Here is a 23,642-nt window from a genome sequence, read left to right as displayed (position 1 = left end):
GCCTCCGATGCTGCCTGGAGCCAGTGCATTGCCCTCTTTATATGTAAGAAAGATATCACACTAAAATTTTTATAGAAGTTTATTAACAGACAAAATCCCATATTTGGGTGCTTGTCTGTTTGCACACAGTTAACTTAAACTGTGTTCTGTGTATACTGTTAGATTATAGGCCTATATGCATTTTCATAATATTTTATGCATATTCAAATATTCGTTTGATTTTATACGTTGTTTTGGTTGGTTTTAACCTTTGCCTTGTCTTTGTGCCATCTTCTCAATTAAAGAAATACATTTTATTTTATCTTGTGGTTCTATCTTTTTGTATTTTCACTCCCTGATAATGAGGATCAGTAAATAGGTTTTTTTTGTTCTCTGGTTTCTATTTGCGTGAACTTATCTTTTTGATAAGAAAGTCCCTGAATATGGGAAAAATTTTTTTACACCATTTTCTGAGTTAGTTTCATGAAAAAGTAATTTCAACATTTCACAGTCTCTATTATGCTACACTCTAAGATGGTGTCTATTACACCGCTCTTTATAAAAGCTGTACAGTGCATACATAAACTGACAGATTATACTGTATCAAAAGCAGTAATTACAATGTGTACTATATCAGGATTTTTGTGATCAATAACTTGAAAACAAAATTTAGTACATAAATGTGAAAGCTAATAGCTATATTTGGTATTTATAACATTCTACAACAGGCTCAGTTGGGAAATCCAAATTGCCCTGAGCTCTTGGAAATCATCACAAAGTGGCCTGAAGGTGACACTTTTGGACTGTTATTGGAAGATGTGGGAAATGATCCTCACTTTTAAAATGTTCAAGTTTTATTAAACATTAACAAAAAAATACAACAACAGCCTGAATAAGGAGAAATTACAGCGTTCAGGGTGTCTGTGACTATCATCCACGTGCTCGTTTACCAAGTGGATGCTCTGCCTTTTATACCCTCAGCCCCTCCCAGAGTTTTGTCACTCAGCTCCTCCTCTGCCCTCCACTGGTGGAGATCACTTCCCTACACCTTGACTGGAGCTCAGGTGTTGTCCTGTCGCCCTCCTGGTGAGGAGCCGACCCTCCCCAAATGCCCTGACTGCTGAGGCTGTGTGAGGAACGACTGCTCACTTTAAAAAAATCTTTAAACATTTATTAAACCTTAACAAAAATACAACAAAAGGACTAAATAAGGAAAAATTCACAGTGCTGGGAACTGCATTTGTAGATACCACGTAGCCAGTTCTTCTTCAGGATGGGTGCTCAGGCTTTTATACCCCTGGGGGATTGCATCAGCCAGCTCTGGTCTCTCCCAAAGTCTGTCAGTCAGCTCTTCCTTGCCATTTATGGGTGGAGACTGCGTTCTTGTAACTGGATTGGAGGTCAAGTTAGTGGCCCATGCAAGGTGCACATGGGCACACCTTCTTCTACCTGTCCTAGACAAGCCCTGCTGTCTGATGGCAATAATACAGGGTGGAGAGGTAGAAAAGGGAACTATGGGGAGAACAGAGGTAATACCAACTACAATAATATCAATAACTGCATACATACTACAACATACATCACTAAACCTTTTTGTGATATTCATCCCTTAATTGTAAGAGCTGATGATCTCATTATCCATCTATAACAAGCCCCCCTTTTCTTTTTTGTAAGTTATTTCCCTCGAGTAATTAACTAAGTTTTAATAGCTTCTGTTGATGTGGGCGAGGACAGTGGAAAAGGGTTTGAAGTCAAATGATTGGTGTAGGTTGTGAACAGAGGGTCCAGTATGGCTTTTACTCCGACCTCCCATGCCTACAGAGTTGCTGCCTACAGCAGGGTTGTTACAATCTTCTCTCTGGCGAGTACAGGGGCCAGCCTGGTCTTGCCCTCTTGTTCTCACTATATTTCAGGTTTAATTGAACAATTTTAATGTTTTTCACTGTTCCTCCCCATAACAGGTAGTTGTAATTTTCACAGGACAATAGTATTAATTATATACAATTTAAATTCTCTGTTCAAAATGTTACTTAAACAGTTATATAAAGTACTTAGACTAGTTGTGAGGCTTTCACGTGTCTTTCACAAAGTACAGTAACGGGAGTAGTGTTAGCCTGTCTATATATGAGAATGAGTTCACACATTTTTACATTTTAACAAGTCTACAGCAAAATTAAGGCATGAGGTAAGAATATAAATAAACGCAGCTGGAATGTGTTGCTTTGTATCTGTTATAAACGAAGCTGAACTTTAGGTATTGTACACAGGGAGCTGGGGGCTCCTCTGGTCAGTGGAGCTCAGTAGTGATAGATACACACTGATGCACACAAACACTCTTAGGCGAGACAGCAGCTAGATGCACAGAGCTGTACCTCCAGAGCCGTGTTTCTGGGCGTGCTCAGCCCATGTCTGCATGTAGGGGTGAGTGCAGGACTAGTACACACACACAGGTATTTGTTTACTGCTATAGAACCTTGGCATACAGAGGTACTTGTTAGCAGCACACACCTGCACACACCCACGGAGCTGTGCACGCTCTACTTGCACACGCTAGCACACGTGTGCCACAGAGACACTCACTTACATACAGTCTCTACCAGTGCACACGTGCTCACAAACATGAGACTTCCTTCTATGTAGAGGCTGTGTACATTATCACAAGTGTATAAATCTGTGCACACTAAGATGTGTAATGTCATTAACACGTCTCTTATACAGGGCTATGCTCACAGTTGCAGAGCCTGTGCACACACAGAGGGCTGTACACCAACTTAGTCATACCTGACAGGGGGGTAATTTAACACACATGCACGTAATGATGCACACAACACGTGTATGCCTTGGTCTACATGCGCAGCCCATCGCCACTGGCATCCCTGGGCTCCAGTGTGTCTGATGGCCGCGGTCACCGCCGGCTGGGTCGGAACAGCTGAAAGCCACCGTGCTGGACACTCCTGGCTTGCTACCACCCATGCGGGCCCACACGGTCCCTGGCCTGGAAACCCCGCACATTTGGCAAAAGTCGCTGCCAGCAGCCCTCCCGCTGCCCACGGCCCTCCGCCACCTCTGGGCGCCATCACCCACGTGGCTCTCTGCCACCTCTGGGTGCCATCACCCACGTGGCTCTCTGCCACCTCTGGGTGTCATCACCCACGTGGCTCTCTGCCACCTCTGGGCGCCATCACCCATGTGGCCCTCCCTGGGCACCATCACCCACGTGGCGCCCTGATCTCACGGCTCCACAGGCGGGCCGTGGTGGACCCCGCACCCCGACCAGCCTGTGCACCTCAGCTGGTCTCTGACCGTCAGCAACGCCGTGTACTGCGCCAATCTTGGCACTGCGCCTCCGCTGGTCCTCGCCCATCCTCACCGGGTCAGCGCGTACCAGAAACTCGCCGCATCCGGCGCGGCTGCAAACGCTGGTTTACGCAAACTCTGCTCCTGGCCTCGTCCGTGCCCGTGGGTCAGGCGAACCACTGCGGCGGCCCTATGAAACCCTGCTTGCCCTCTCCTGCAGCCTCTCCTGGGGAACCCATGCACTCGGCTTGTCCCGAGAGCAGCCCCCACCGGCACCAGCCACCACTACCTGAGGACATCTAAACTGTGATAACATAACTATACATTACTAAAACTTCTCTTAATATTCACACAATAGTCATCCCTTAATTGCAAGAGCCAATCATCTCATAATCTATCTATGACACCTTGGAACATGTGAGAAACGATCTTTACTTTTAAAATTGTAAAGGTTTATTAAACATTAACAAAAAATACAACAACAGACTTAATAAAAAAAACCCCTAAAAATTAATAAGGAAAAATTACAGTGATGGGGGTGTCTGTGACTACAGCTACATGCTCGTTTACAAAATGGATGCTCTGCATTTTATACCCTCAGCCCCTCCCAAAGTTTTGTCATTCAAGTTCTTCTCTGCCCTCCACTGGTGGAGATCACTTCCCTACACCTTGACTGGAGCTCAGGTGTTGTCCTGTCGCCCCCCCTGGTGATGAGCCGACCCTCCCCAAATGCCCTGACAGATTGCCAGTCCCTGTTCCCTGCTTGGCTGCAGACTGGGAGGAGAAGTGCTGGGATGAGCATCTCACCTCTCTGGGCATCCAGACCCTGTCGAGTCCCTGGACCTGAACCAGCCCAAAGCCTCTCTTACCTTTTGCTGCTCTCAGGAGGGAAAAGCAAAGCAGGCAAAAGCATCCCCAGACCGCCTGTGGATCCATGGTGGGCTCCGGGAGCCGGGAAGGGAGCGGGGTGGGAGAGAGGGGCCCGACCTTCTCCCTGTCCCCGCCTTAGCCGAGAGAAGGCAAATAATTAAACCTTTGTGCCAACCCCCAGCAGCCACGGAGGGTTTGGAAATCAGCTGAGGTTCGCCAAAGGCCGGCGGGAGGGGAGGAAAGCTGGAGGAAAAAGAGCAGCCAGAAGCATTGAGGGGTGCAGGAATTGCCACTTTGTCCTGATACGGGAGGGGGATGCTCAGAGAGCTGCTCTCTCTTTTGGAGATCTTTCTCTTCCCATCACAGGACAGAAGACAGTTCCTTTCAAAAGAAAAGGCCCTGAAGGGGGAAGGGGGGAAGCAGCTTTTCCATCCTTTTAGCTGGAGACTGGGATTTGCAGCCTGGAGGCTTAAAGGGCCAGGCTGGAGGTTGACGGGAGAACTGCTACCCCCAGAAAGAAACATGAAAGGGCTTAGGAAATCCATCTCTAAAGCCCTTGGCCCACTGACCATACAGTGTTTTTATGAATGCATGAACGTTCTGATTGCTGAGTTTAATTGTTTTCTAAAGACACCACAGTAAGGGGTGGTGATGCAGCTCAGGGTCCTGGGAAGGCTTTTTTGCTGAAAATAACGGGGGAGTGGAAGAAGGGGGCACTTCATGTGTCATTCTGGAAGTGATCTGCATATTACAGTAGGACCTTACAGTGGCACATCAAGAGGTTCCTCTCAATGGAAGCCCTTTAAGATCAGGACAGCAGTGTTTGCCCTCAGTTTGAACCTTGAGATGATGAAAATGGGGCTCTTTTCCTCAATTCAAACCCATGGAACAGCATGATAAATGTTTTCTCTTTCCATTTAAACATGGAAATAATGGAAAACTGATTCCCAGTCAAGTGACACATTCAAAATCATGAAGAAGGTGTGTTTTCCTTCCTGCAAATAGTAGGTGAAGTGGGATCCTTTGAAGTTCAAACCCAGACAATTACGGAAAAGGCATCGTTCCCCTCAATTTAAATCCCTTTTCTCCTCGTAACCCCCCTTTTTGGGGGCACTGGGGAGGGACTGGGGGCACTTCCCCCTCCTCACTGCTCACTCCTGGGGCTGCTGCCCGTCGGAGGGTGGGGGGAAGCTCCATTTAGTGCCGGGAAGGAGCGGGAGAAGCTCCGGGGGGGGCGAATCCCATTGGGAAGACGGAGCTTAGGCCGGCAGCGGTGTCCGACCTCCGGAGGGCAGCGGGGAGGTCCCGGGGAGCTGGGGGAGCCGGCCCACGGCCCCGAGTGAGGAACGCACCGGGTGGGAACGAAATGAAACAGAGCAGAATGAAGTGCGGTAGAAGCGCCGCGCCCCGGGAGGGTCTCCGTGTCACTGGAAGAGCTGCACCGAGACCGTCGTGGCGCTGAAAGAGCGGCACGGGAAAGGCTGGGAGGTGTGACAAGTAAAACACAGAGAATGGTGTAAAATGCCACAAAGGTACGCCCCTGTCACTGGCAGAGCTGCAGCTGCCGGGTCCACAGGCATCGCTCGGTGCCTGGCGGCCTTTGCCATCCCCAGGGATCAGCTGAGTCCGGCGGCAGCGACTTCCGAGTGCCCCGCGGGATGGGGTCCGATCGCTTAGAGATCAGGACGAATATTTTGATCTTTTATTTTTTCCATTTTAGGGGGCTGAGGGGGTCTTTTCTCTAGCAGTAGCTCCTTGTCCTTTCCCCCGTATGCCGATTTTCCTTTGTCTGGAGGCAATCCCCCACTGTCCCCAGCCCTGGGTCCCCTCCCCGGGGTGACTCCCCCCGGTCGCTGTCGGGCTGTGGAGGGGGCAGGAAGCTCCGGTGCCGCTGCCAGCTCTCGCCACACCGGCCAGCCCCAGCGGGCAGAGATGCTTTGGCTTCCTGTCCCCTTCCCCGTGTCCCCAAGGCAGCGCCACCACCCCCGAGTCCCCATCCTGTGTCCCCTCGGCTCTGCCGTCGCATGGAGGACGAGGACGGCTACGTGATCTTAGAGCGAGGGGACAAGCGGGGCTCGGCGGGGAGGTCCCCACCTCGGGAGGGTGCAGGTACTGGGGGGTCGTGTCCGCTGGGCCCCCCGATCTTTGGGGGAGAGGAACTGGAGGGGAGCGGGTGCGGGCTGAAGGCACCCAGGAGTCGCCAAGAGCTGCCCAGGGTGGGGAAACTGAGGCACAGCTCGAGGGAGGAGGGTCTGGGGGCCTTTTCTTGATGCTGTGGTTGTCTGCTGTCCCATCCCCCCGAGCTGTGACCCCAAAAGATGGAGCAGAGGGGGTTTTTGGGGTCACCCAACTCTTCGTGCTCCTCTACAGGAGGGTCTCACTGAGTTGCTTTGCCCCAGGACTTCCTGCCTTGGGCTCTCGGGGTTCGGGGAGGCGACAGGTGCTCGCGAACCCGCTCTTTTTTTCCATATCCTTTCCCCAGCAGCAGGATCTAGCTTTCCAGAATCCAGAGGGTCCCCGCAGGATCCTCCCGCTGTCCCCGCCGCCTCCTCGTGGCCCTGACGGCCGCCCTGGCGCTGTCCCTCGTGCTCTGCCGTGAGTTTGAGGGGCGGCGGGGGCTCCGGGCACCCCTTCCGACCCCACCCCCATTTCCCTGATCCCCCTCTCGCAGTGTCCTGGTGTGTGGCACAGCAGTGGCAGTCCCAGGGGACCGCAGGTTACGAGAGCGCCTCGCCGGGAGCTGCCCGTTCGAGCTGGGATGGCATCCTCAGGGAGATGCGGAGGGTCCTGTGCCCGCCCCGAGGTAACTCACCCCCCGGGGGCTCCTTTGAGCTTCCCCCCGATAAAGAGAGGCAGGAGATGCCCTCCGGTCCCTGCTCAGCGCCCGGGACCCGCCCGTGTGCCCGCAGAGAGCGAGGGGTGCCGGCTGTGCGCCGTGGGCTGGAGGCTGCTCGGGGCCAAGTGCTACTGGATTTCCGACGGGATGAACCCTTGGAACAGGAGCCGGGAGGACTGCAGGGATCGGGGCTCCGCGCTGCTGGTGCCCTGGGACCAGGATGAGCTGGTGAAGGGAGTGATGGAGCTGGGGATGTGGGATATGGCTGCACCCGGGGGGCTGGTGCTGCCGAAGGGGCTGGAGGCACCCATGGAAGGGTGAGGGGCTTCCCAAAATCCTGGACTCAGCCCCCCCGCTGTGTCCAAGCCCCCCCGGGTGCCTGTGGCTGAGTGTGGGGGACACGGGTGGGAAGCTCCGGCCCGGGAAAGAAGTGATGGCGCTGTTTTGGTCACCCCAAAAGTGGCTCTGTCCTCATCCAGGACAGAGCCAGTTTTGGTGTGACCAAAACAGCGCCATCACTTCTCCTTTCCCGGGCCAGGAATTCCTGAATGAAAGCCTGCGGAATCCCACACGGCACTTCTGGATCGGCCTCTCGGTGCCTGCGGCCGGGACGGGCTGGACGTGGGAGAACGGCTCCGAGCTCGACCAGGACCGGTGAGCGCCGGGGGGAGCGCTGGGAGGGCACCCCAGTGTCCCCCAGGGACCCCCGGGGGTGACACGGGCTCTTTCCTGCCACCCGCAGCTTCCAGCTGGACCTCGAGAAGCGACCTGGAGCCTGTGGAACGCTCAAGGGGAATGGGATCAGACCTCAGAGCTGCGACACGAGGCTGCAGTGGATCTGCCAGAAAGAGTCTGTCCTGATCTGAGCTTCCATTGCACCCTAAAAACAGCGTTAATGCAGGAAAAAAATCCCAATTCCCGCGGATCCAGCATCCCCCGGGGATGGGCAGAGCCGCAGCCGGTGAAAGTCTCCCGAGGCGGGCGATGTAGGAGAGAAATCGACCTAAAAAACAGAATAAAACCTAAAAATAACTTGGGGAATTGCACTTTTGGGGCGAACATTGGGGAGAGGGAAGGAGAAACGTGGCATTTTATTTTTAAGGGGTGTTTTGGCGCCGGGATGATCCGAGATTCAGCCGGAGGGGGGGAACTTGAGAGTGATGGTCCGCAGTGTCCCTGCCCATGTCCCCGTGTCCCTCTCGTGTCCCCCGTGTCCAAGGCCAGCCACAGCCGCCGGTCCTGGCAGCTTTTGTCTGGGAGCAATCCTCGGATATTCCCAATTTTAGGAGGCGTTATCCCTCCTTCGGCACCCGCAGCCTCTGAGCCCGTGCTGGCCCGTGCAGAGGACCAAGGCAGCTCAAGGACAACCAAACAGTGATTAATTAGCTTAATAAACGCCTCCTAATTAGCGGGGAGGAGAAGCGAGGCCCCAGGGCTCTCCTCTCGGAGGTGGTGCCACTCCTCGCACAGGGCTGGGAAAGGCGGGCCGTGAGCTCTGCAAAACGAAGTGTCCGTGTTCCGACACATCTGGAAATGTATCAGTTGATCCATTTTGTGGATTCCTTAAAATCCCTTACATTTTAATTAATTTAACCCCAGACTGTCACCATTCCCCCGAGCTCTGACTCCATCCTCACCTTGGCACACCCAAAAACTCTCACTGGAAGATACCAACCCCCCCGCCCCCAAATCCTTAAAAAATTCCAGAACCCGACCGAAAATTAATTAAATGTTCTTTTCCAGACCCCTCTGGGGGGCCAAGTCCGAGGATTTTCCCATCTGCTGCCCTCCCTGGAGCCCAGTCCCGAGGGATGTTATGTGGGACAACACTGCTGCTTTTGGCGTGGGGGTCCCCAGTTTGAGGTGTCCGCAACCTTTTTTGGGGGATTCCCACCTTTTTCCAGAGGGTCTCCCCACCTTTTGGAGAGGTCCCCACATTTGGAGGGTTATCCCCTCCATTTCATTTGATCCACCTCATGGATCAATTCCCGACGTTTTTATGGCTCTTTCAGCGGCAATTTATTGCCTCTCACCTCTCCGAGATCAGGACGAGCACTCTGATCTCTTATTTTTCCCATTTTAGGGGGGCTGAGTGTTTTTTTCCCCTCCCTTACTAGCTCCTTGTCCTTTCCCCCTTGGGCAGCAGCCCCGTATGCCGATTTTCCTCCGTCTGGAGAGGAAACCAGAGCGGGGAAAACAATCCCTCACTGTCCCCAGCCCTGGGTCCCCTCCCCGGGTGACTCCCCCCGGTCGCTGTCGGGCTGTGGAGGGGGCAGGAAGCTCCGGTGCCGCTGCCAGCTCTCGCCACACCGGCCAGCCCCAGCGGGCAGAGATGCTTTGGCTTCCTGTCCCCTCCCCCGTGTCCCCACGGCAGCGCCACCCCCCCCGAGTCCCCATCCTGTGTCCCCTCGGCTCTGGTGTCGCACGGAGGACGAGGACAGCGAGGGAAGGGACAAGCGGGGCTCGGCGGGGACATCCCCACCCCGGCAGGGTGCAGGGACTGGGGGGTCCCCTGGGCCCCCCGATCTTTGGGGTGCGGGCGTGGCCCCAGACTGGGTGGGGGTCGCAGAGGGGAGCAGTCCTGGAAGAGTCCGGGGTGTCACTGTGGGGGTTGGGGGTTCCAGAAGGGTTTGGAGGGATGGGGACATGGCTGGGGACCCTGTGGGCAGGAAGCTGGGATTATTATCATCACCATCATTATCATTATCATTATCATTATCATTATCATTATCATTAAATAAAGAATAGTAATAATAATAATAAAAACCTACGACTAAATATTATTACTATTACTATATTTAATAATATCAATATCAATATTAATATTACTTAATAATTAAGATTGGCTATTGATGTAAATATTAACATAATCTTAATAATATAACACGTTATTAATATACAATTAATATACACATAATATATTGATATAACTGTAATTAATACTAATATAAATATAGTAATTATTATGATTATTATAATTATTATAATTATTATATATTATAATATAATAACATTATTATATTATTATATATTATTATTATATGTATTACAATAATATTTATAATAATGTTTATACTATGTCATAAAATAGTAATAATAATAACAATAACAACCATAATAATAGTGATATCGATAACAGTAATAATAAAGCCCAGCGACTAATTATTATTACTATTACTATATTTAACAATATCAATATCAATACTACTATTAATTAATAATTAAAATTTACTATTGATGTAAATATTAACATAATATTAATATTTTAACACATTATTAATATAGTATTGATCTATTAATAATATATTACTAGTACTATAATGAATATGAATATCAATATAATATTATTATTTATTTATATAGAATAATAATAATAATAATAACAAATATACCAGCAACTGATGCCTTGAGAGGCTACATGGAAGAGCAGCTAGACAGAGTTAAAGAATAAAGCAGGGGTTTATTAAAAGCCCTCAGAGGATAAAGGATACACCTTGGGCAGCAGCAGAGCCCGGCCGTGGCTGCAGGGAGGTGTATCGGAGTTGTAGCGGCACCTGCACAGGAGTTACAACAGGTCGGGAAGGTTACAGCTGCACGGGGTAGTGGCTGCTCCCCGGGTGATGCTTGGCATCTCTTGGAGCCCATCCCGGGGTGATTCCCGAGGGAGAAGGAACAGGGTAGGGAGGTGAATGGATTGTTTCCAATCGATGATCAATCACAGCCGCCTGAGGCTGTGGGCAGTCACAAGATTTTGTTATGCATTCTATTCTATTCTTGTTCTTTCAAGCCTTCTGATCATTCTTCTCTCTCTGTTCTTTTAGTATAGTTTTTATGTAGTATTTTAATATATCGTAAGATGATAAATCAGCCCTCTGAAATGGAGTCAAGCCTCCTCGTGTCCCCTCACATGAAGTGTTCTCCCCAGCACTGTGCTGCTGTAGTGTGTGACTCTGCACTTCATACAAAGCATCAGAAAGGTCTCTTCACAGTTTAGCTGGACAGAACAATCCTTTTCCAGCCCCAGAGCTGAGGACACCGCCGCAGCCTCAGGCCCAAAAAGTGCAAACAGCAGAGAATGGAGGGGAGCAAACTGGGAGGGTGGGACTGCATCACCTGGAGCTGGAACTGGACAATGAACCCCAGTATGGAAATGGACCAAAGCCTTTATAGAAGTCTGAAAATTTGTGACATGTTCTACATCTTGAGTGTGGCCGTGGCCAGGCTTTTGTGCTACCCAAGGTGTATCCTTTGGGGACTTTTAATAAATCCCCAGCTTATTCTTTAACTCTGTCTAGCTGCTGTTCCATGTAGCCCCTCAAGGCATCAGTTGCTGGCAGTTGTTTATTATTATTATTATTATTATTATTATTATTATTATTATTATTTAATATTATATAGTATAATTAATGAAACGAATAAAAATATAATACTATAATAAAAATTACAATATATGGTAATAATGTTATTGTATTAGTTATAATATAATAAAGAGAACATTATACATTATAGTATAATAAAACAAAAACTACTATAATAATAATAATAATAATAATAATAATAATAATACCCCTCTCCATCTCAAAGTCCCCTCCCTCCATCCCAAATCCCCCCTCCAGGGCATGTCCCCTCCTTCCTGGGCACTCCCAGGCGGTCCCGGGGGTCCAGGGGCAGGCTCTGGGTGGGTTCCATGGGGGTTCCTGGGGGTGGATCCTGGAAGGTCCCCATGGGACCCTCTCTAGGACTCCCCAGGAAATTCCAGGACCCTCCTTGGACCTCTCAGGATCTCCGAAACCCCAGGGACCCCCATGGTAGCCCCTCCCCAGACCCCTCTGGGACATTCTGGGGTGCCTTAGCACCTTCCAGGACCCTCCCAGACAGCCCAGGGATGTTGGAGGATTGCTCCCAGACAAAAAGAGGGACAGCTCTCGCTGGCCTTGGCTTCCCAGGGGCCACCCCAGGCTGTCCCCAAGGTATTTTGAGTGACACCCTTCCCAGAAAAGAGCCATCCTTCACAGACACGCACCCCTGGCTGAAAGTGGGAGTTGGCCCAAGCAAGGAAGGGGAAGAAACAGGGGTTTGCTCCATCCAGAAAGTAGCTATAATTCCCCTTTCCATTTCTTTGTAGAAAGAGGAAAAAGCCCTCTTTTTCAAATTTGACTGCTTTCAGACTTGACTTTTGCATCAGAACACGAACTGATCGGTCTCCGTGACAGTTTCTCTCTCATAAATATGTAACCAATGCCCAGGGTAATGCCAACCCCCCAGAGGACCTTGTAGCACTGCAAAACCATGAATAATTTGGATTTTTCTCTCTCCAGCCCCCTTCCAAGCTGTCCTTTAAAGGAGGTGTAAGTTTTAGCATGGGCGATGCTGGCCAGGCGATGCTTGGCCTCTCCTGGGAAAAGCAGCTCCCTTCTCTGGGACTCACTCTGGCACAGTCCCAGCACCAATCCTGCCACCTGTGAGGAGAAGCCAAGCTACTCTGGTATTTTTAAAATTTATCTGAATAGTGGGGAAACCAGTTTCTACCTGGGCTGTGCAATAGACCAAATTAAGATGGAAATGGGTTCAGGGCCAACCTGCCCCCATTTGCTCTTGTGCCACCATTGTCCCCTCACTCAAATGGCTCCTCTCCCTCCCTGGTGTGGCTTTTCCTCTCCACCCAGATATTCATAGCAAGATATTCCCTTCTGCCTGTGCTTTTCAGCCACATTAAACACGCCAAGCTCTTTCTTTCCCGGCGTTAGGTGAAGGTGTGTGTGAGGATTAGTGATGCACCTGAAGAGACTTCTCAGGGCTGGAGGAACAAACAAGAGTTCCTCTCACCCCCTCAAGAGCAAGATGTCACTTAGAATGCATAAATGTGGGGTTTAAGGCTGTTTTTATTGAAGGCTGGGCTCACTGGAGTTTGCAGAGGTTTTTATAGTGGGGAAACCCAGCTCCTTTGAGGTTCTCTTGGGCAGATATTTTCTGTCTTGGCAAGCACCTGGGAAGGAGACCAGCTTTGTGACACTGGTATTGGGTCACTAACAGACCTGTTTGCTCCTTTTTCTGCTAAAAAGAGCATCTGATGTCTTGGCACAGCTCTAAAAACCATCCCAGGAGGGCAGTGACAAAAGCCCTGTCTGCAGGTGTCACCTCCTGAGAGGTGACAGCTCGGGTGGCACGGTGACAGCAGACAAACAGCACCTGCAAGGCAGCAAATTCCAAATGCCAGGAGCTGATGCTGCTGTGCTGTCTGTCGAGTTCACACTTACTGGCAACCAGAGTGTTTTGTTTGCCCTCAAAACACAGCCCCAGCTGAAGCTCTGCTGTCACCACACAGGGAATTACTGATGTGAAAAGTTTTCCCTTCCTTTTCTTGCTGACTTTTCCCCCTTGCAACTATTCTGCAACATAACTGCTTCAAAAAGTTCCTTTTCACAACCTAAATGCCTTGGGGTGCTTGTCAGGTTTGCCCTGGATGTTTAGAAACCACTGTGCTGGTCCCAGACAATATTCTGCTTACTGCATTCATTTCATGAGGTCAGAATTAACGCCAGGGGACACAGACACCTTTAACCTCTTAAAACTCTCCGGAACACCTGGGCAGTTTGGCTGCTGGCACTCTTCCCATGGTTAAGTTTTATGGAATAGCCTCACGAGTCTGCAGCCCCCAAATAAACTGGTTTTGGGATCCTGGTGCTGTAAGTGGTTGTCAGCCATGGGTGTGGGCAGTGAGGGGTCCCGCCTGATCCACCCAGAATGGAGTAGATTTTGATCCATGGATTAGCAGGAGGAACAGGCTGGATAATGCCGTAATGGCCAGTAGTTCCTGCCTTATGTATTGCACAGAACACAAACTCTCCTCTAAAGATATCACAAAATGATTTGGCTTAGAATGGTCATTAAGGATTGCCATGTCCCCACTGCCTGCTGTGGGCAGGGACACCTTCCACCATCCCAGGTGGCTCCAAGCCTCATCCAGCCTGGCCTTGGGCACTGCCAGGGATCCAGGGGCAGCCACAGCTGCTCTGGGCACCCTGTGCCAAGGCCTGCCCACCCTGTCAGGGAAGGATTTCTTCCTAATATCCCAGCTAACCATTCCCCCGTGTCCCAAATCCCTCTCCAGCTCACCTGCAGCCCGTTCAGGCACTGGCAGGGGCTCTGAGGTCCCATCTCCTGGGGGACTTTTCCAGGTGGACACCCTGAGCTTTCCCAGGCCGGATCCAAAGCAGAGGAGCTCCAGCCCCAGATAATTAACAACCGGGGCGAGCTTACAAACTGTTTTTTATTGTTGTTGTTTGTTTGTTTGTGGGTTTTTTTTGGTATTTTAACAAAAAACCACCTCGGCCTTTAAGGTTTTACCGCCTCCCTCCAGGTGAGGGCGCTGCGCTCCCGCCGCCGCCTCGCCCTGAGGGGGCGTGGCCTGACATGGTTGGGGCGTGGCCTCCACAGCGGGGGGCGTGACCTAACAGCTCTGTGGGCGTGGCCTCGCCGCTCTGTGGGCGGGGCGAGCGGGGCGGGGCAGGGCCGGGCCGGGACCCCGCGGGGAGCGGGAGGAGGAGGAGGAGCGGGGAAGGAGAAGAGGAGGGAGGAAGGAGCGAAAGAGCTGGCGGCCGCAGCAGCGATGGTGAGCGGGGACTGCGAGGCCGCTGTGGGCCGGAGAGAGGCGTCCCGGCGCGGCCTGTGAGGCAGCGAGGCCCGGGCCTCGTCCGGGGGGGGGCCGGGTGCGGGCTGCGGGGTCCCGGGCGCGCCTCAGGGGATGCGTGGCCGAGGGTTTGTGGTCAGGTCCTGTCGCTAGCTCCCATCCGGGGCCCATACCCTTCCCCTGAGCGTAAATATATCCTTTTATTCACACGCTGCTTCCCTCGTTCCCCACAATTACCTGGTTTCGGGGCAGAGAGTGTTGTCGCCTGTCTCCGGTTGGTTTCACTTGGGTGGGGCACAGGGATGTTTTCCTCGTGATTTTGGTGGAGGTGCTGATCTGGCTGAGAGAAATCGTGTTCGCTGGTTGATTGTTGTTTTTTTTAGAGACACGGTTTGCTAATTGGCTGTTATTTTTTTGAGCTGGAAGCAAACTTCGGGATTGCTTGGAATATCGCCCACATTGGCACGGCATGAATCTCGCAATTCCTCAAACGTAGAAGGGGCACTAGGTTTCTTGGTTGTTTGGTTGGGTTTTTCTTTCCCTCCCCCATCAGCAAGGGGAATTGAAATCACAGCTGCCGAGTGATAAATGAAGCAGCATTATCTTTGTGCCGCTCCTTTGTCCCGCTTGGTTGTTGCATTCCCAAGTGCTGTTCCTGCTCTGGTGTGCTTCCCGGGACAGCCCGCACAGCCCGTGCTGGGCTTGCTTTCAGCTGCCAGAATTTGGCACTGGGCAAATCCTGGGCTGCTTGTGCAGGCTGGCCTGGGGCTGCCGGGGCCCTGCTGTGTGCTCGGGCTGCTCTCACCCCAGTCCCGTCTGTGACAAAGCTTTGCGGAGGAAATTGCTGCTTATTGCACCTGAAAGACCTGCTCGGGTCTGCTCTTTTAGTCACTAGGTTAGACAGTAGCTATTGCACGGGATCCCTGGCTACTGGAAAGCTTAGGAAGTTGGCTTTGTACTCGGGGAAGGAGGTTTTCCTCTGGAGAAACACTGACACACACATTTTCCCTAAGCTGTGGTTTCGCTCTGGCATCCTTCCTGTGATCTTAGCAAAAAGCAGTGTGAAGCACTGGAAACTTTCTAACCTAGACAGGGTAGAATCTTTCTTTTTCTGTGTTCTGCTCATGTCCACCCTACTCAGAGTTTCCTACCTTCAGAAGTTGTGTCTGAGTCGCTGGGCAGGGGAGGGTTTATTGGGGTGCTGCCTCGCTCCCTTCCTGCCTGGGGTTTGTGCAGCAGCGCTTGGAGGTTGGAGATAACCCCAATCCCAGCGTTTACTGTGTGTGGTCTGCCTGGTGTGGCAGCAATCACAGCCTTGCTGTGGCTCCTCTGCTCAAAGTGGAGCCCCTTTCTGAGTAAGGGTTTTGGGGTTCTTCTTGTCTCTTTTTCTAAATACACGACTTTGCCAATAAAAAGATGTCTCCATCTGATCTTCTCCTGCACCAGCTGCTTCCACCACAGAGCTGCTGAGAGGGACTTGGGGTGCTGTGGGTGGCAGGTGGGCCTGCCCTGGGCTGAGCCCCAGTAGGGGAGGGGGGGATTCTGCCCCTGCTCAGGTGAGACCCCACCTGCAGAGCTGGCCCAGCACAGGAGGGTCCTGGAGCTGCTGGAGAGAGCCCAGGGGAGGCACCAGGATGAGCAGAGACATGGACCAGCTCTGCTGGGAGAGATGGGGTTGTTCAGCCTGGGGAAAAGAGGCTTTGGGGTGACCAAATTGTGGCCTTCCAGTGCATGAAGGGGCTGACAAGATATGTGGAGAGAGACTATTTGCAAGAGACAAGGAGGAATGGCTCCAACTGACAGAATGTTAGGTTTAGGTTAGATGTGAGGAAATAGTTTCTTCCTGTGAGGGTGATGAGACGCTGGCACAGGGAACCCAGAGAAGTTGTGGCTGCCCCATCCCTGGAAGTGTTCCAGGCCAGGCTGGAGGGGCTTGGAGCCACCTGGGATGGTGGAAGGTGTCCCTGCCCATGGCAGGGGGATGGAATGACATGATCTTCAAGATCTCTTCCAAATGGGTCTGTGATTCTACAGTTCCGTTGCTTTTATTCTTTGCATCCCAGGCAGTGGAAGACATTTCCTTTCAAGTACTAGCAGGCCTAGTACATGCTTTAGTCCTGCCCTTAGAGCATGAGCTGAGATTTAGGATTCCCCCAAATGATGTAGCAGCAGGTGTCCTGGTCTGTTTGCTGTGGTGATTGTGATACAGTTTTCTGTATTAAGAAAAAAATTGTTTTTCCTAGAAATCTGCATGTAGAAGTCCCTCAGGATCCTTTGTGTTCTGTTTTCTTTGCCTCTCTCTGCTCATCAAGATTTATCCGAGCCATATCAGGAAGGGCATGTGGTGGATATTGCAGGGGTCGAAGGACTCTGCGTGTTGCTGTTGATAAGATAATTTCTGAGGATTCTGCCCTATGGTTGGACTTGCCCAAGAGCAGGGCAAGAACAGCAGCATTCAGTTTGTGCTGATACTGGGGGCTTTGTCCCAGGCTTGCATAACCCTGCTGGGAAGCTGTGCCAGGGCTCCCTGCTGCCTTTGTTCATGGATGCCTGCTCCCAGAACAATTGCCATGCTGGGGGCTGCTTTCAGACAGCTCCTGCCAAGGCTTCACCTCTCAGTGCTGTGGGTATCTCTTGGTGGCACCCAGGTGCTCACAAAAGATTTCAAAGAAATACCCATTTTGTTCTCTGGAAGGTATGCAAGGATCTGAGGCGTGGAGGAATGAAATATGTCCAGATGAGCCTCAGCATGCAGGGAGCTGGGCACTTCTTTTACTCTAATTATTGTGGTGTCAGCAGAGGATGTTTCCTTGCACATTCTTGGAGCTGGTGACCCACAGAGATCCACGGTGAGCTCACCAGTGGGTGGATCCTGTCTCTTGTGAGGTCCGTGCTGCCTGGAGTGTGCCTAGATATGTGCAGAAACTTCTATAAATTGGTTTGCCTAAGAGAGCAAAGTGAACATGACATCTTGTGTGTATTTTGGGTTAAATGAAATTTGAACTTGATTTTTGGAGTCTTTTGGGCTCCTGTAAAATTGGGGGTTTTTTTTGACCCACCAATCAGTCATTTCCCATTTTGTTTTGGTAGTTTTACATTCCATCTCCACAGTGGAAGCCAGAATGCTGCTGTACTTACTCTGACTTGCTGCCTTGTTTGTTTTTGTGCTGAAGCTATAATTAGCCATTGTTTAGCCACTCCTCTTGAGCTCTCAGGCCTGGTGGTACAGTATGTATACATTCATTTTGCAGACATTATACGTGGCAAACCTCCCCCCCCAACTGCTGTCATTCTAGAAAAAGAAAAAGTTTCAGTATGGCAGTGGTGGAAATAAATGCAATGCAGACGAAACTGGTGGTGTTGGGGAGCTGTGGTAAGAAGAGTGTGGCCTGAATGTGTTTTTAATTTCACTTCAGCTCACACACCCGAAAGTTCATGATTTTTGATTTCTGAGCGACCACGCATCTGGTGTCGCTCTGTCTGCCCACATCCTCTGGTCCTGCTGGGCAGCACGTGGTCCAAACCTTGAGCTGTAATTAGGACCTGACTAACAAATATTCCCTGCCTGCTGCTTATGCAAAGGTATTTGTCAGGCTGGGGTTGGCAGGGAGGGCCGGAGGAGCAGAGTCATTATTGGGGTGAGAATCAAAACACCGCAGGCACAGGCAGCAGCAGCGCTCTGAGGAGGCTGGGCTGCTCTTGCTCAATCCCATCGCTTCCTCTCCAGCAGGAATTGGGCAGGCTGGCGGCTGCGAGTTGTGAAAAATGCCAGTCACTTGTTTTTAAGATTTTAAAAGTTTAATAGTAATAAAATGGTTATAAAAATAGTAATGTAATTAGAGTAATAAAAATTTGAACAGTTGAGATTAGGACAATACAAGACAATAAAAACAAAGAGTTACTGAGGTCCAGGTACCTTTTTCTGGGCAAAATAAGCCCGAAATTAACAGAGGATTAACCCTTAAAAGCAATAGTTTATTGCGTATTCATACATCTCCTACACGATGTATAAATTCCATTCAGACAAAGGATTCTGTCTGGTCAATGTCAACTTCTTCCTCTGAATCCTGACAGCCTCTGCAGGGCTGAGTGAGGTGGGAAGAAGTTAGTTTCTTCTGATAATGGGACAATAAATTCTCTTTCTCTGAAAGATTTAGGTGTCCTGTGGCTGCTGTCTTGGTGGGAGTCCTCTCTTTAAAAGAAAGTACACACAGCATAGTTTCTATTTTAACATTGTTACAACCTAAAACTATATTTAACCCACTGCATAAGAAAATTAATACAGCATAACTTTCTAACATAACCTGTATAATAGTCATTTTAATATTTGTGAAAAGCCAATCCTAAAATACGCATTTTTCACAGAGTCCAGGCTGGACTCAGAGCCAGGCTGGCTCCTCCGGTCAGGTTTGTGGCCAGCACACGTGCAGGCAACGAGGTGTCAGCGAAGGCAGGGCTAATTGGAGTCTTCCTTCCACTCAGGAGCAGAATAAATAAGCGAGGCTGCCGTGTCCTTGATGGATTTGTGTGGTTTGTTTTCAGTCAGGAAACTTCTCCCGGGACGAACTCGTTGTGTTGGAGCAGAGGCCTTAATTACAGAGTGAGCACCGGTATTCCGCCTGCTCCCGTAATCGGAGCTGACCTAACTCGGGCTCTTGGAGCCATCTCCCTTGGCCTGGATTTACTGTGTGACAGCCACCTCCTGCCCCAGCTCTGGGGACGTGAGAGAAGCTGTTCAGCTTAGGGTGTGTGGGGAAGTGGTCAGGGGGTCCCTCATTTGGGAATACATGTGGATTCAGGTGAAAGCTGAGGATAAACTGGCAGAGAGTAGGTTTAGATTGGATATTAGGAAGAAATTCTTCCCTGAGAGAGTGGAGACACAGGGTGCCCAGAGGAGCTGTGGCTGCCCATGGATCCCTGGCAGGGTCCAAGGCCATGCTGGGTGGGGCTTGGAGCCACCTGGGATAGTGGAAGGGGTCCCTGGATCCCTGGGAGTGTCCCAGGCCATACTGGGTGGGGCTTGGAGCCACCTGGGATAGTGGAAGGGGTCCCTGGATCCCTGGGAGTGTCCCAGGCCATACTGGGTGGGGCTTGGAGCCACCTGGGATAGTGGAAGGGGTCCCTGGATCCCTGGGAGTGTCCCAGGCCATACTGGGTGGGGCTTGGAGCCACCTGGGATAGTGGAAGGTGTCCCTGCCCATGGCAGGAGTTTGGAACAAGATGGTCTTTTAAGGTCTTTTCTGGCCTAAGCTTTTCTGTGATTCTTTGATCTTAGCACTTCCTCCCTGGACAGTCAGCCTCATGGTATTGCATAACATAAGCTTGCCTTTAAAAGCTACTTTTATTCTGTGGCCCCATTTTGAACCCACTTTAAATCTTCTTTTGGAGGAAGGAAGGTTCAGCTGGTAAAATCTTTCTTTCCTGTTTTTCCCACAGGTAAACTCAGACAGTGTTTCAATTTCCGCAGAAACAGAAGGTACTTGTGAGGAAAGTCTGAGGTTCTCTAGTTTATTGCCATTCTGTTTCTCTCTCTTTTTTCTTTTAAGCTTTTTTTTTTTGTGTCCTAAAACTCGAAACCCAGCCGAGGAAGTGCTGTTCTGGCAGAAATGCAAAATGTGCTCTCATTAGCTTTGGCATTCCTCCCCCCTCCCTTTTCTGTCATCTGGGACAGAAGAGCATTACTGCAGTTAATTTGTGCTCTTTTGTAGTGGGGTAAGTGCTATCCTTGGAACCAGCTCAGCTAGCTAATGACTTCTAGAAATAAAGTACTGAGGATGTATTCCTAATCTGTGCAGCTACAAATTCAATATGTAAACTGCTTAGGTAGCTGAGTGCATTAATATCAGTACAAATGAGCACTGCAAGTCCTAATGATAGCAATTAGTATTTTATCTGATACCTGGGTCTGTCTTACTGCTCTGAGAATTAAAAACAAATCCTCCAGTGGAGCTTTTTTTTCCTCCCTGCTCTTTAGTGTGCTCATAAGTCAGGTTTTTAAACTGCTTCTGAAATAATCTTGTGGCTTGTGAAGCTTTTGTGTGGGGAAGGTTCTCTTACAGAAAGAAAAGCAGCTTATCTACTCTCTTCTAATGGGAAGGGAAATCTTTATTTTTTGATGCCTTCACAAATAAGCAGTTTATTGTCTTACATGAAATTCTGTCCTGTAGACAGGTTTAAAATCAGGTCAGCCTGTTATCTTTAACCCAGCTGGGGAAGCAGATTTTTTACCCTGAGCAGCACCTCCAGGGCTGCAGGGCAAAGGATTCTGATGGCTGGGTCACCCAGAGGCTGATTATTCCCCCTGTAAAATGAGGAAGTGGTATGGGACTGCAATTGTGGTGAATCCCAGAATGGTTTGGGTTGAAAGGGACCTTAAAGATCATCCAGTGTCAGTCACATTCCACTTGACCAGGTTGTTCTGAGCCCTTCCAACCTGGGCTTGGACACTTCCAGGGATCCAGGGGCAGCCCCAGCTTCCCTGGGCCTCACCAGCCCACAGGGAAGGATTCCTTCCTGACATCCCATCCGACATCCTGACACCCATCCCTCTGTCAGTGGGAAGCCACATGCCCTTGTCCTGTCATCCTGCTCTTGTAAAAAGTCACTCTGTCTCTTTTTTATAAGCTCCCTTTTAACCCAGCATGTTCGTGGGTGTAATGAAAACATTTGAGTGCAACCTTCTAAATGCCCTCTGGTTTCTGTGGGATTAAGTGAATAATTCAGAAAGTGAAGGTCTCTCATGTCTTGCTGGATACTTTCAGGGAAAGGAGCATTTGGGAAACACTGAGCCGGAGAGCTGAGAAATTGTAATTCACTGCTAACTCATCTTCTGTACCAATTTTCACTGGGTTTTTAAATCCCAGTTTTTAGTATCTTCCTCAATGGACCAACCTCATCCTTCAAACTCATCTAAGTATAAAATGAGTGAAGAAGGAAAGTGGGAAATACAGAGAGCACTTTACCTGGTCAAACTAACACTTGTGGATTGATTTCAGATTGAGGTTTTTTTAAAGCACGAAAGGGGAAGAAATTCTTCAATGTCTTATGAACATAGTGAAAGTCTTCTCTCATTTGTTCAAAATTGAGTTCCCATATGTCTCTGCTCAGGGGTTTCAGTGACAACAAAATGTGCAGAGAGCTGGGATCTTCTGTCCAGAGCTTTCTCCAAGAGTGAGGTCATTCTCTTGCCAGATTTATTTCCTTTGGCTTGGCCATTGACTGGAGCGACTTCTGTCAAGAAGGTCATGTTCCATTTTGATTCAGGGCTTAGTGTCCTTCATCTTCAGGAAAAAAAAAAAAAAGGGCACAGCCCACTTTATATTTGATGCTGCAGCATTTTCTTGCCATGAGTTGAGAGCAGCTATTGAGGCAGCAGCCCATTAGTGGCTCCATTTCCCTCCTTTAAGTGCAGCTCCAAAACAGAATGATAACCTGGCATTTCATCCTGGGCAAAGAACCAAAGTCATTGCTGCTGATTAAAGGCTCGTTTCCAGGGCTTTGCAAGTGAAGATTGTGCAAACTCATTGAAACTTAAGTAGCACCTCTGGTTAGCTGGAAAAGGTGGCTCTTCTGGAATTCTGGGGTTAAATCGGCTTTGTGGTGAGTGGCTTGGAGGACGGGCATTCATTAGCTGGGACATTGCCTAATTACAGTGGTTTGTGTGGCTGCCTTGTTTTGGAGGCTGAAGTGGCTCTGATGTATTTTTAAATTGCCCTTTGCCAAGTGAATAGGTGCTAATTGCCTTCTCAGAGCTCAGTGCTGCCTGCTTTTGCCCAATTCAGTCCCTGTCCCTTCAGCCTGTGCTGGGACATGGGTGAAAACCCTCCTCTGTTAAGGGTAAACGCTGGAACTGATGCATTAATTCTGCTGGAATTTGTGTTTGGGATGCTTAAATGCTTTCAAACTCTGCCATGTTATACGCATTTTACTGCTTTTCCAATGTAGTGAGTATTCATTGGTGTTGCTTTTTGGTAAGGAAACCTGCCTTCCTCCTCTGATTATTAGGAAAACCTTGGCTTTTTTTAGATAATAGCCTCTCCAGCTGTATTGGAATAACACATCCCTTAAAAAAAAAAAGTTAATTAAATGATGCTTCAGTTGTTGGCTTGACCCAGAAGTGAGACCGGTGAAGGGTCCTGAGAAGGGAAGTTCTAGCAGTTTTTAATTTAGTGGTTTGTTGAAAAAACCGCTGTATTCCCACCCGAAATCCAACAGCACAGGAATCAAGGATTTTTTCCTTCCAAGGTTTAGTTACAATCTTTTGAAAAGCCCCAAGTACTTTCCCTGTTGCTTGGAGGGTGAAGCTCTCAAGGGCTGGAGATCTCCCCAGTTAAACTGGGCTGGTCAAAAGGGAAGAGGGATTTGGGAGAGGGCTCTCTTCTTGCTTAATCTTATCTCTAGAAACCTTTTCCCAGAGAATTGGATGGAAGACCCCTGTTCAGGGGGAAATGTCCTTTCTCTCCTGTGCACAGCCAGTTTTTCTGACGCTCTTGAAGAGCTTCTGGTTTGAAGCTATTGATTAGGAACCTGGGCTGTGTCCCGACAGTAATTCCTGCTTTTACATTGTAATTGTGCTTGCATCGCCGTTTTCTGGGGGTTATTTTGGCGGCAGCAGTGTTTTCCTCTCCCATCCCCCCTTGCTGTGTAACATGCTAATTAGATCTTTAAATTAAGGACTTGCCGAGTGCTTCCATCTTCATTGAAAATCCAGCCCGAGGTATTTAATAGACCTGTTTTGGTGGTACCTTCACTCACCGCCTGAGAATGCCTTGGAAAAAAATCAACACACTTCCATCTCTTGGGCAGTGGTGAGATGTGGTTCTTGGGATTGTGCAGAGAACTGTACATAACTCATCTGCTCTTGGGGCTTCTGTCTTAGTATCTGAAGTCTCTAAAGGTTTGTGTTTTTATCTGTGACTCTAGAGTGGAAGGGAATAAAAACTATCTTCTACCTCTGCTTTTTATGTCACAGATCTTCAATGAGGTCCACAGCTCACAAATGGCTTTAGCCAGCTCAGATACCAAAATCCC

The 23,642-nt window shown here is 49.6% G+C and overlaps 2 protein-coding genes across 3 annotated transcripts in view; both read left to right on the top strand.

The window, feature by feature from the left end:
- Positions 1-6,170: 6,170 nt before the first annotated feature.
- Positions 6,171-7,848, top strand: LOC121348069 (killer cell lectin-like receptor subfamily B member 1B allele B). The gene is made up of 6 exons (XM_041427237.1): positions 6,171-6,255; positions 6,670-6,741; positions 6,818-6,949; positions 7,056-7,299; positions 7,493-7,636; positions 7,725-7,848. Exons 1-6 carry the CDS (start codon positions 6,171-6,173, stop codon positions 7,846-7,848), a joined length of 801 nt encoding a protein of 266 aa, XP_041283171.1.
- A 6,637-nt stretch (positions 7,849-14,485) lies between these two features.
- SGPL1 (sphingosine-1-phosphate lyase 1) overlaps positions 14,486-23,642 on the top strand; it is a 30,813-nt gene continuing 21,656 nt past the window's right edge. For both annotated transcript variants that reach the window (XR_005954324.1, XM_041427269.1), the window contains exon 1: positions 14,486-14,594. Coding sequence is in view for 1 of the 2 variants with exons in the window: in XM_041427269.1 (XP_041283203.1) it covers positions 14,592-14,594 (3 nt within the window). In the remaining variant the exon portion in view is untranslated. The remainder of the gene's footprint in view (positions 14,595-23,642) is intronic.

Source organism: Onychostruthus taczanowskii, unplaced genomic scaffold (assembly GCF_017590055.1).
Source record: "Onychostruthus taczanowskii isolate IOZ18803 unplaced genomic scaffold, ASM1759005v1 scaffold98, whole genome shotgun sequence".
In the NCBI taxonomy this organism is placed as follows: Eukaryota; Metazoa; Chordata; class Aves; order Passeriformes; family Passeridae; genus Onychostruthus; species Onychostruthus taczanowskii.
This window is presented reverse-complemented; position numbering and strand designations above follow the sequence as displayed.